This window comes from Oncorhynchus masou, chromosome 16 (assembly GCF_036934945.1).
Source record: "Oncorhynchus masou masou isolate Uvic2021 chromosome 16, UVic_Omas_1.1, whole genome shotgun sequence".
In the NCBI taxonomy this organism is placed as follows: domain Eukaryota; kingdom Metazoa; phylum Chordata; class Actinopteri; order Salmoniformes; family Salmonidae; genus Oncorhynchus; species Oncorhynchus masou.
In genome coordinates, this window is record NC_088227.1 from 16,955,434 (window position 1) to 16,968,660 (window position 13,227).

At 42.9% G+C, this 13,227-nt stretch overlaps 1 protein-coding gene across 1 annotated transcript in view; it reads left to right on the forward strand.

Moving 5' to 3' along the window:
* Positions 1-301: 301 nt before the first annotated feature.
* Positions 302-13,227, forward strand: part of LOC135557568 (mannosyl-oligosaccharide 1,2-alpha-mannosidase IA-like) — a 161,059-nt gene continuing 148,133 nt past the window's right edge. The window contains exon 1 of the mRNA XM_064990960.1: positions 302-1,049. Coding sequence (XP_064847032.1) covers positions 540-1,049 — 510 coding nt within the window. The 5' untranslated portion in view covers positions 302-539. The remainder of the gene's footprint in view (positions 1,050-13,227) is intronic.

Sequence of the window (13,227 nt, forward strand, 5' to 3'; positions counted from 1 at the left end):
GCGCTACACTCACTGAGTAGACAATCCGTGCGACTACGAGATCCATCCGAGATGTGATTGACTGACTTGACTACCTCTACTCTAGAACCGTTTCATATGACCACTTTGTATTATGTGGTATCGTTTAGATCACTGCATGTGTCTTTTATTTATGAGTGACCATTAAGTTTGAACAAGACATCAAAACAAGAGTGTCACTGTCACATTCGTGTCCGAACAACACGCCCACAATTGTATTTCGCTAACTGTACCCGCAGACCAAAGCGATTGGACAAGAAGAGCTGTCAATTGCGCATAGCTGCCATTCCTTCCGTTCTGCTCTGAGCGAAGAGTTTTTGCAGATGTTTTCCCAGTATGGGCAGTTGAAACAGCAGCGCGCTGCTCAATAGTAACTTTTACGAAATACTAAATTATTAATTTCTGATATACATATGGGAAATGGATAGCTAATAGTATTGTACGGAAGCTAAGACTGTGTGCGACGTAAGCCGATTTTAGAATTGAATTCATTTGTTTTAGTTTCTTTAACGACAAGGAAAATGCCAGTAGCAACTCTATTGCCTTTTACAGCTACCCCGAGTAGGAAGTCTTCCAGCCCGACCTCTTTCAGACTGACAGAGAAATTCATTTTGCTATTAGTTTTTAGCGCTTTTATTACGCTTTGTTTTGGTGCTATTTTTTTCCTACCGGATTCGTCGAAGCTGCTCAGCGGAGTTTTCTTCCACTCGTCCGCGGTAGAAACCAACACTCGAAAAGGTACGGATAGTGATTCAAATATCGCAGTTGGGACCGACGAAAAGATATTAGCGAAGATTAGAAAGGACCACGAAAAGGCTTTGGTTGAAGCCAAAGACACTCTTCAGAAACGACCAGACGAGATAAAGCAAGATATACAGAACGAGAAGGACAAAGTTTTGAAGGAAGGTATCGGTAAAGGTGGGAAAGATGACAATAACCTACCAGTCATTGAATATGTCCGGCCACCCGGAGCAACAGGGCACGAGCCCTCCGATCCGGAAACCAAAGAGAGACGAGAAAAAATTAAAGAGGTGAGATGTATGCATGTATGTGTGTTTTATTATCTACTAGAATGAGTATGGCTGCTTTGGGTTTGTGTAATTAGTTTTGCTTCCCATACGGTGTTTGCTGTAGTGTTTTGCCTAATCGGCAAGTTCCTCTTAAATGACACGCGGTTTACTATAGTTAGGCCTATACGACACTACAGCACAGGCATAATATTTTCAGCTAGTGCTTTGTGTCTATTGAACTTTGAACTAATTAACTTTGTATCCAGATATCTGCCCTGTATTTATATACACGCATATGTCCTGTATTTATATACACGCATATGTCCTGTATTTATATACACGCAATCCCATACTCTTCATTATCACCCAGATTGAGAGTGCATCCTGTAGACCTGAGATGGGCAACTTTGATGGGGGTGGGGACCACAAAATATCGGAACTCATTGAGAGGCCGCAGTGGCACATTTTGCCATCGGGTGGAAAGAAATGTTTGCAGTTTTTAATGTGACTGACCTCCTGGATTCGGTCTTATGTAGCAAACTTTGAAATCGTGCTTTTTACATTGGATAAAAGTAGAGACTCAGAGCTACCAAATGGTATATCATACCCTGCAGTTGAGGAACAATGGGAAAGTAATTCTGCTTTGAATGTTGACAAACTTGTTATCCCACCTTTGAGAAAATGGCCCTGGAATGTTTTGGTACAGCTACTGGAGATCTCTTCAACCATTAAGCATTGTTCACACCCTCCTAAGCCTTAGCCCCACCCATCTCTTTAAAACTTCTTACGGCGGTTACATTACAGTTCGTAGAAACATGTCAAACGATGTATATAATCAATCTTTAGGATGTTTTTATCATAAATCTTCAATAATGTTCCAACTGGACAATTCCAAATGAAAGGGAACGCAGCTCGTTCTCACGGCTGCATGCGAGACTTAGCTCATGGCATTCTGCCAGACACCTGGTTCAAACAACTCTTATTCGCTCCCCCTTCACAGCAGAAGCCTGAAACAAGGTTCTAAAGACTGTTGACATCTAGTGGAAGACTTAAGAAGTGCAATCGGACCAAATACTACACTGTATATTGGATAGGCAAAGACTTGAAAACCTACAAACCTCAGATTTCCCACTTCCTGGTTGGATTTTTTTTCTCAGGCTTTTGCCTGCCATATACGTTCTGTTATACTCACAGACATCATTCAAACAGTTTTAGAAACTTCTACTAATAATATGCATATCTTAGCTTCTGGGCCTGAGTAGCAGGCAGTTTACTCTGGGCACCTTATTCATCCATGCTACTTAATACTGCCCCCCCAGTCACAAGAAGTTAAGGATTCACAAGTGAGGCCATGTGCTAAACAGAGTGAGTAGTGTAGTAAACAACCAAAGATTAAGGCTAAAAGTGGTGAAAGTAGTAGCCTACAATAAGGGAAAACTCCAGATAAAAAAACACTATGTAGTCCTTGGCCTAAATCCTAATCTGACTTTGGTGCAGGTCATGTTGTTCTTCACATTACCATCTCTGGTAAACACACACTGAAGGTGTAAACAGTACAGTGAAATGGTTACGTGCATATTTGCATAGTAGCAATATCAAAAATAGAAAATGTACAGATACAAATATTTCATAATTATTAGATGATGCTTACGCAGCCACTAGGGGTGTGCAGAGTCGTCAGACAAAGTTATTATCGTAACGGGTATGGACCATTTTCTGGATATGATTATGATCCGAGTTTTTTTGTAATGATCTGTGATTGGAAGAAAAAAAAACGTTTTCGGGTGCCAGGAAGCATGTCTCTCATGTGTCAGTCACAGTCTCTAAACCATACTGTCTTTGCGTCAGTCATTTGCATTGTTTAAATAACTAAACTGGCTAGTTTGCCTGTCTGTAAAGAGAAGGGTGGGCTGTACGTTGATCCTGCTGCTCTGATTGGATAGAGTGAAACCGTATTTCTCCGTCCACTCACTTAAAAAATTCACCTGATCACTTTTCCTCGCATGTTTTCTGTCTGATAATTTAGATTGCTCCTGTCTGCTACTATGATAAATCACATGGCAGCATAATATCTAACAAGTGGGGCAAGGGTATGGAAACGCTAGTGCACATTCTGACTGAGTGACAGCAAACTTGGCTGCCTGCTGCAAATTGAGGACACAGACACTCACCCTCCCTGCACTGCTCCTAATCTGCATTTTTTTGCAGTGAGAATGTGCAGGGAGGTATATTATTTAGCCAACATCTAATTAGGCATACTAAAACACTTGTGTTTTTTATGATCACCAGTATGATCTATCAAATTTCAATTTACAGATACGATTACGAATACGGTCATGTTGGCACACCTATACCAGACACACTTGTCTAAATTGATGGGTTACGTGAAATAAATGATATAACCCCCCCCCCCCCCCCAGCCACACCTAGCTAAGTGGATGGGCCACTATTGTCTAGATATGTACACATGTTCATGAATACAATTATAATCCCCCAGACACACCTGGGTCATGTAATCATCTGGCAAAGTGGAGTCTTTTGTTTAGACCTGTAGCTAGCTAGCTAAACAATGACTCATAATCCCAAACCATACTACTAGCAATACAAACTGATTGCCATAGCTAGCCACCATGCATGAAATGCTGTAGAATGAATCTGCAGGTAGCTAAAGCTAACCAGCTAGGTTTAATGTTAGCTAGGGTTAGGCTATAACTAGCAATGCAAATGACTTTGAGGTGTAAATAATATTAGCTACTACACAGATCATACCCGTAACGTTAGCTAAAGCTTGATAGCTAGCTAACAGTACACTTGAACTTGCATCGAAAACAACTTTCTGACAAATTTTGAAAAATATAATATCTGAAAATGTAGCTAGACTCTTACATGGATGAACACCTCACAGCAGACTGAACCCATTTACGCCATTTTGTTTGTACAGCATGTTTGGCCCGCGTTGTGTCAAGTCACTGACCGTGTGCAGAAAGTAGTCCATCACAATGTTTTCCCACTGATCTTTGTCGATAGCGCCTGCTAAATTCAGGGCAGCAATGTTGTTGAGAGCAGTAGTAATACTTCTCCATGGCTAGCATTATATCTTTAAAAAAAAATCTGCGGTAGCTAGGATTATCTGCACATACAGAGCAGCTCATGTTATAGACAGAAGCATGCAACGTGGCAGACCAATCCGAACTTATCTCTCGGCATGTTCAGCCCATCCATTATCTCAGCCAGTTATGGCTTGATTACATGTTTAGATAGCTGGCCGCTAGACTAATTTAACAATCAAAAAAATGTTAGCTGACAAGACAACTGCTCATGCACAACCAAATGTAGAATATTGCACATGGTGTATTCTACTATTCTAACTCTTGACAGTAAGTTGAGACCCTGACAGACTTCCTAAAAAATTATATATACGTGTTTTTTTTTTTTTGAGGGGTGGTGGAATTGATCCATGGGCCTACAAAAGGGGCACCGTGGTTCGCCGGTTGCCCATCTCTGCTGTAGACGAACCACAGTAGTCCAATTGATTGGATGACAATTTTGGATGGCACTTTGTTAGTGTTCATATACTGTGTAGCCTAATTACGTGGGTCTAAGCCTCCAGACAGTCCTGTTTTTGAACAATGAATTAACCAACCAATTATAGACACTTCCATACTATGAATGATAGTGTTACAAATGATGACTAGTAAATGGGTAAGAATTATTCCCATTCAGAGGGCCAGTGTCTGTTTTTGTACAGCCACCATACTCGGAAACCACTAAAAATAGAAAGTGTTAATGGGTGTTTAGTTATGAATCCAAAAGACATACAACTCACCACTTGCTTGGCTGGTTTGTCACTTCAGCATGTTATTTGCCTAGTCTGGCGGCATTTGGTTTTGGTTCTCCTCATGTCGACTATTAGCTTCCTGTGGTCCAGCTTCTCTGCTGACAAAGTACACAACTTGATGGGATCAAATTATTCAGAAGGCATAAGGTGATTTAGAGGAAATTGCAGTGGTGGCAGATTCTTTAGCAGTCAATCAAAATTTGCCATGTTTATGGTTGCAAAGCTGCCTTTGAGAGTCCTCGGCTCAGGTCCCAGCCTTGGGCTTAGAAACGCATAATGTTTCTCCTAAGGAGAGCCATAGCCCGTGTGTGTCTGTTTGTTAGGGGGAGGGATGTGCTGGTTTAAGCCTACTATGAAAACATTGCTCAACCAAATAACCAGCAGGGATGCTTTGTGTAGTTTGTTTTGTGCAAGGTTAGTCATTTTTAATGGGAACATTTTCTGTACATTCTTTGGAACTAGTTTTGTGCTTGAGTTCCCTTCTTACACAATCACCTGCCTGTTCCCCTTTCACCCTGGTACCAAGGTTCCACTATGAATCATTGTATAAATTAGAAGAAAAAAAAACATTCTCTGCTGTCTTTGTGTGTGTGTATATATCAGAGACAGTTGAGCAATCTCTGTTTATATCCCAGTCATTACTGTATTTAGTAGTAGCCTACACACATCCCATCCAACAAACCTCTACAGGTACAGGATAGAAACAAAACATTGCCATAGGAACAAACGCCTGACTGTTTGACAAAGACCCTTACTGGGTGAATAGTTTATGGTAATCTTTACCATTGCAACTGTGGGCTAATTACAGCACAGTTCACAGCACCACACACAGCATCCTCTTATTGCTGATTCGCATGCCACTCTCTTCCTGTGTGTGGTGTGGTGTGTGCTGCCTGAGATTTCCTCAGTCTACTGGGCAGGTCAACATTGGGTGGAGCTAGTAAGCATTTGGAAATTAGATGCAAATTAGTGCCTGGGCTGCAGCTCTGTAGGGCTGACCCGCTTATCAGTATTCACTTGGTATCTTGAAGGGCAATCGGTTAATAACCCTGTCAGGCTTTCGTCCCGTCCCCCCTGCATGCGGAGAGGAGAGGGCCAGCTGGCTCAGCAGCCAGGGATTAGATACTGTGGGTTTGTTAAAGGTCTCGAGTCGCCTTGGCTGTCTAGGAAGGAAGGATGAGGCAGTCCTCTCTTTCACCCTCCTCAGTCTCTCTCTCTTTCTCGGTCTCTCTCTTTCTCGGCCTCTCTCTCGGCCTCTCTCTCTCTCTCGGCCTCTCTCTCGGCCTCTCTCTCTCTCTCGGCCTCTCTCTCTCTCAGCCTCTCTCTCTCGGCCTCTCTCTCTCTCTCTCGGTCTCTCTCTCTCTCGGTTTCTTTCTCGGTCTCTCTGTTTCTCTCTCTCTCGGTCTCTCTCTCTCTATCCCCCCCAAGATCCAGTTGAATTATTTTTGCACACCATGGACGACATGACACTTAGCGAAACGGCCTTCCCTTCCTGACCTACCTCTGTAACATTCTGATAATCCCAGTAGCCTCTCTTCCTCACTTTACTTTCATGACAGACAACCTAGTGGGGAAGTTAACAGCTTTTTAATCCAAAACTACCTGTATATCTTTGTAGAGTATTGTTTGATTCTGTACTCCTAGCCATTCTTTTGTTCATTTACCTCTTACAACGGATGCCAGGAAGATGCGTTTGAAACGGATCTGTATTGCCCTCCATTATCTGTAGACGGCTATAGAATTACCGATGTGGAAGCCCTCCAGGTGCTCAGTCTAATTGTGTAATGGCTTTAATAGCAGTCCCTTTCTGCCAGCCAATCCCGCTGCGTCTCACAGGGGGCACAGTGTTGTTTATGCCTGTGGATAGTCTATACACTGATGGAGCCTGAAACCTCTTCACAGGAGGTTACTATGTAGGTGGCCATTACCTTTGAGTATCGCAGATGTATGCTCAGATAAATGTAGGCTATAGAATAATGTAGGCTATGTCCTCTGGCAGGTCAATATACGAATGCTAGGCTATAAGGTTGTAGTTATTTTGTTTCATAATATGTGAATGATAGGCTACCTGATCATCTTCGTGTCGTCTTATATCTTAACCCCAGGAACAAGCCTTCCTAGTGCTAGGATGTAGCTAGGATAGAGTTAAAAGCCAGTATTGGCAGCTATGATGGTTTTATGGGGCTTATGAGCAGAAGACTACGTCACAGAGTAATCATATACTGTGAGCCCACATATCCCTCTGTGTCTGTGTGCGTGTGCATATCAGTGATCACCGGCCTTAAGAGGCCCTGTCGCTCTTTCATCAAGCTGACCACCAGTCCAATAGCCCAGTGATCCCATGCCTCTAAGAACTGAGTGATTGAATGACTGATTGATAAGGAGGCCAGGACTGGTGGGCCACTGCAGCTCCACTACACACTTCTACGCCATTGAGGCCCAGAGCTCTAACACACTTCTACTAGAGACAGTACAGTATGAAGATAGGCAGAAACTGCTTCTCCAAAGGAAATCCCAGATTATAACTACTTCAGACATTGGCTCGAATCTAGGTTATGCCTTTTAGATTTCAAGAAAATTAACAACTAAGGAAAAATTCTCTCTGACTCCTCAAACCCCAAACCCCAGCCTGGTCTATTTCGCAAGCGTTCCCGGAAGTCTGGCGATGTTGCGCCTCTGCTTTTTAGAATCTCTGTGCTTCTACACCACCAAGGGGAAGCTCCCAAGCCACCAGCCCCCACCACCTGACTGACACTAATGATGACTCTCGCCTGTAAAGCAGAACAGAGACCTAATCCAATTGATCAGCACCAAGGGAGAGACAAACAGTCCCAGTAGGGAGGTGTTGGCGACCACAGTGAGACATCCTGACCTTCAGTCTTAATTGCTTTGGGAAAGGGAAATTGATGTCTCCAAGCTGGCATATTTCTTGAGTTAAAAGGTTCTTTGTACAGTAGCTTTTATTTACTGAATGCCAATAAAGACCTTCTGCGCCATTGACTCGTGCCCTTTTGAAAAGAATCTTGATTTATACAGATGCAATCTTGATATTTTATTGAACCTTTTTGACAGGGAGTCATGCTGAGACCAATGGCTATTTTACAGATGAGCCCTGTATACACATAAACACACATCAATATAGGCCTACACTATGCACTTCAATATACGGAAAGCAAAACACAGCCATAGAAAACAAACACATTTTTTCAGGAGAAGGGCCCTCAGTCAGCCTTTTGAATTGCCCTAGAGGAACAAATTCATCCTATTTTAGAGAGCCTTGGTGATTATTCCACAGGTAAATCTGCTTCTTTTTTTTTGCACATTACTTAACTCAGGAGAGATCAAAGGGATCACCAGTTGACCTGGTCTGGTATCTTGTACTTCGTCTGTAAATTAACAATGCAGTTAGGGTGGAAGTTTATGCAGGAGGGATGTCAGGCACGGTTGAACTTCTTCCCTGCTATAGACCTTGAGTGATACTGTTGGCTCCACTTGAGTGCTGTGATGTTTAGTTGCTGTTAGAGCCTAGGTTATTGGTAGTCCGAGGAGCATAACACTTGCTTTATTGCCATTCCCTTTTTGTATACCCTGTAATATATACCATGGCCGGGAGATCGATTTCCTCATATTGCTTCAAGTAAACCATAATTTATGGCCCCAATGACCAGCTAATATTAATGACCTTTCTAATTTCCCCCTCTGAGTGGGGTTCCACTCTGTTTTCTTCACACCGAGAGAGGCTGGGCTAAGGATCAATGACGGCATTCAGCTCCAATTCATCTTCTAGTGTCTCGTCCTGTTCTGCCTCCTTCCTTCCACGTACTGCAGCCTTCCTGCCTACCTGTGTGGCTAGGATTCTGTGCGATTTGTCTTTGTTTCGCTGCAATTCATCAACAGAATCATAGCTGTTTAATGTCTGCTTAAGATGACTCTCTAGACTATAAAGACACTGCTTTCTATTTCATTATTATGGTAAGGTATTATACGTTGTATAGGACAACAATCCTCTTAATTGAACCCCTCTAGTGTTCAGTATTGTAGTTGGCAGACTGGTACTCAGATTCCCAATCACACAGATCATTGGTTTTCAATCTGTGTTTTATGTTTCACAAAGTTATTGCATTACTGAAAAGATAGATGGAGTACAAGACCCACAGGTTATTCCAGGGCCACCATGTCATCTCATGCATGGTCTGTCAGTAGGATTAAAATGGGAATAATTTTTGAGGCGGAGATATGTTGGTAATCGGGACGGACAATACTGTCAAGCCAGGGCTGAGAGGGTAAGACGGAAGAGTGAGTCACTTTCACAGTACAAATGTCCCCTTATTTGAATGGATCTCTCCAGCACCCTTTGCATACAGATAACTGCCAAAATAAAGGAAACACCCAGATAAAGTGGGCCACCATGGACTGCCAGAACAGCTTCAGAACTGCATCTTGGTATAAATTCTACAAGTGTCTGGAACTGTATCGGAGGGATGCGACACCATTCTTCCACGAGAAATTCCATCATTTGGTGTTTTGTTAATCGTGGTGGACAATGCTGTTTCGGACTCTGCTCCAGAATCTCCCATAAGTGTTCAATTGGGTTGATCTGGTGACTGAGACACACACACACGTCCTTTAAAACCCTTATGCTACTTTGAGACCCCTCTTTCAAAGTCACTGAGATCTCTTCTTCTAGTCATGGTAGCTAAAATAATGGGCAACTGGACATTTTTATACATGAGATGTTAATTGCTTCATTAACTCTGGAACCACACCTGTGTGGAAGCACCTGCTTTCAATATACTTTACTCCACATTTACGCATTTATTTTGGCAGTTACCTGTATCTCACTCGAGGATGCATGCATGAGGGCAGGCCAGTCTGACTAACTGCGGTGCAGTACCAGTCAAAAGTTTGGACACCTACTCATTGCAGGGTTTTTCTTTATTTTTACGATTTTCTACATTGTAGAATAATGGTGAAGACATCAAAACTGAAATAACACATGGAATCATGTAGTAACCAAAAAAGTGTTAAACAAATCTAAATATATTTTATATTTGTGTTTCCTCAAAGTAGCCACCCTTTGCTTTGACAGCTTTGTTCATTTCTGCTTGTAGATTTCCAAACTCACCAAAAATGACTTCTCTATATATGTACAACTTTCAGGGCCTAAAACGAACTTTTTTTGTATACCAGCCACTGCTTCTTGACACACTGCTCGCTTAACCCGGAAGCCAGCCGCACCAATGTGTCGGAGGTAACACTGTACAACTGGCAACCGAAGTCAGTGTACATATGCCCGGCACCCACAAGGAGGCAGTTGAGCGCGATGGGCCAAGGACATCTCGGCCGGCCAACCCCTCGCTTAACCCGGGTGATGCTGGGCAAATTGTACACCGCCTCATGGGTCTCCCGGTCGCAGCCGACTGCGACACAGCCCGGGATCGAACCCGGGTCTGTAGTGAAGCCTTGATATGTCTTTGAACCAAAATATCAATAAAAAAATAAATCATCATTGGTGCTCCAGAGTGGCGCTGTGGTCTAAGGCACTGCATCTCATTGCAAGAGGCGTCACTACAGTCCCTGGTTCGAATCCAGGCTGTATCTTATCCGGCCGTGATTGGGAGTCCCATAGGGCAGCTGACAATTGGCCCAGCGTCGTCCGGGGTAGGCCGTCATTGTAATATGAATTTATTCTTAACTGACTTGCCGAGTTAAAATAAAGGTTTAAATGATTAATTTTTATTTATTTTTTAAATCTAAGGTTTTCTTGGTAGCAGGGCCACCTGTTCGCGTGTGCCTTTTATAATCTTACTAGTAAAGGCCGACAATGTCTCTTTTTGCTAGCAGTGGAAGCAAACTCAAACATTGAAAAGAAACCTAGCTTGTGAAAAAAAACTATGCAAATAGCCAAGAAACACAAGAACAAAGTCTCACTTTAGTAGACTTTCGAGTAAACTTATGCCTGCGCGCATTGCTTCTAAAAAATGTGTCTTTCAGCACCCCGCTCAGTGGGATAGCATCAAGATTCAGATTTCTTTGTGTCTTATCAGACATGAAATGAAGCCGCAGAAATACTTTGAAATCATCTACTGCAGCATTTATTTTGCTATAAATCTCAACTTGCGCTTGTGCCCTTACTTGAGTTGACTATTTATGAAATGCTCGCACTGTAGAGCCCTGATTGTGACCACCCTCCATAGTGGCTGGTGAATTAGACATTCTTACACACCAATGCCGAAATTTACCCGCATTTGGCGGGTGGCAGGTGTTAATTTTAGGCCCTGATAACTTTGAGCTGGATTGCTTGTCTTTGCAATTAATTTAGTTTTGTTTGTGCTCGTTAGCATATTTAGCTATTACTTGTGCTAATTTTGCTGGCAATCTGGTAATAGACGCACAATGGATACGGATGGGTGCTGTAGAGTATGAACCTGCAGGATCGAGTCACTGAGTTGATGTTTGCAGAGAACGACAGACTGTTGTCCAGGGTCACGCCAAGGTACTTTGCACTTCGGTAGGGGGCACTGTGGATTGTCAACCGTGACAGAGAGGTCTTGGAGCGGGCAGGCCTTTCCCGGGAGGAAGAGCAGCTTGGTTTTGTCTAGATTGAGCTTGAGGTGGTGGGCCGACATCCAAGCTGAAATGTCTGCCAGGCACGCAGAGATGCGTGTCGCCACCTTGGTGTCAATTCCACCACTTTTCAACATCATTTTCATTATCTCCAGCACAATACCAGTGTCTACATGTGAGAAATCGGCACGTTTCGTAGAAACAAATGAAGTAAAAAGTTCTACCCGATCATCAGAAGTTCAAATTATTTTAAGAACAGTGATTTTCAAAGACTGAGATTAGAGGTGACGTGGGGAGCAATAATAATAAAAAAAGACCTTCCCTCTGGCTAGATAGTCATTGCAGGTTTTTCTTACTTTTAATCCTACCCTGTGACGTCACAGAGAAACTTTTTTTTTTTGCTGTCTTTGTAACCACAGACCATTAGAACTTGCTGTTTTCACATATGTAATCAAATTGAATCAAGTTTTATTTTTCACATGCACCGAATACAACCAGTGTAGACATTATCATGGAATGCTTACTTACAAGCCCGTAACCAACAATGCAGTTCAAGAAATAGTGTTTAGAAAATATTAACTAAATAAACTAAAGTGAAAAAAATGTATCTAAATCAAAAAGTAACACAAGAAAATGACATACCAGTAACAAGGCTATATACAGGGGGTACCGAGTCAATGTGCGGGGGTACAGGTTAGTCCAGGTCATTTGTAAAGTGACTATGCATAGATATGGGGGTTCCATGTAAATAGTCCGGGTGGCCATTTGATTAATTGTTCAGCAGTCTTAGAAGCTGTTAAGGGGCTTTTTGGTCCTAGACTTGGCGCTCTGGTAACTCTTGCCGTGCGGTAGCAGAGCGAACAGTCTATGACTTGGGTGACTGGAGCCCGTGCCAATTTTTTGGGCCTTCCTCTGACAGCCCCTAGTATATAGGTCCTGGATGGCAGGAAGCTTGGCCGTACGGAATACCCTCTGTAGTGCCTTACGGTCAGATGCCGAGCAGTGGCCATACCAGGTGGTGATGCAACCGATGATGCAGCTCTATCTTTTTGAGGATCTGGGGACCCATGCCAAATCTTTTCACCTCCTGAGGTGTTGTCGTGCCCTCTTCCTGACTGTCTTGGTGGGTTTGTACCATGATAGTTTGTTGGTGATGCAGACACCAAGGAACTTAACTCTCAACCTGCTCCACTTCATGTACACACTGGTAGGGTGCTGGTGATAATTCAAAAAAGTGGCAGAATTCCCCATTTAATGAGGAAATGCAGTTCAAAACGACCTGTAGTTAACGGATTAGTACCTCCATCCTCAGTCTAATTAATGGCCCAACAGTGCAGCAGACTGTCCTCCTCCTCATCCACCACTGCCCTGAGTACTATTATGATGACGGACAATGCCCAATGTGGTGGAGCGGGAGCCGTCATTCCTCTGCTTTTGGCCATAGGCTGGGTTTTTCCCCTCTGTCAGCTATCCACTATACTGCTGAATACAGACTACAGCAGAGTACAAGTTCTTGGAGCAGTTTACTCTGGCAACTATAACCCTCTATCTGCCACCAGGTCATCACTAACATTAAACCCTGTTTATTGTTAGGCTTGTCACGTACCTGACCTTGTTTTAACACCGGCATGGTGAATGACATCTTCACAGCTCTACATGGTATTGTTTTGCCTCTTCTGTCAAATTGTTTATCTTTGGGGATTTAAGTAACCGGGCATATTTTAATAATGGCTCTCATTTTGTGAGGTCCCATTTTTTTGTTGATATTATGTCTTAAGGGCAATTATGTAACGT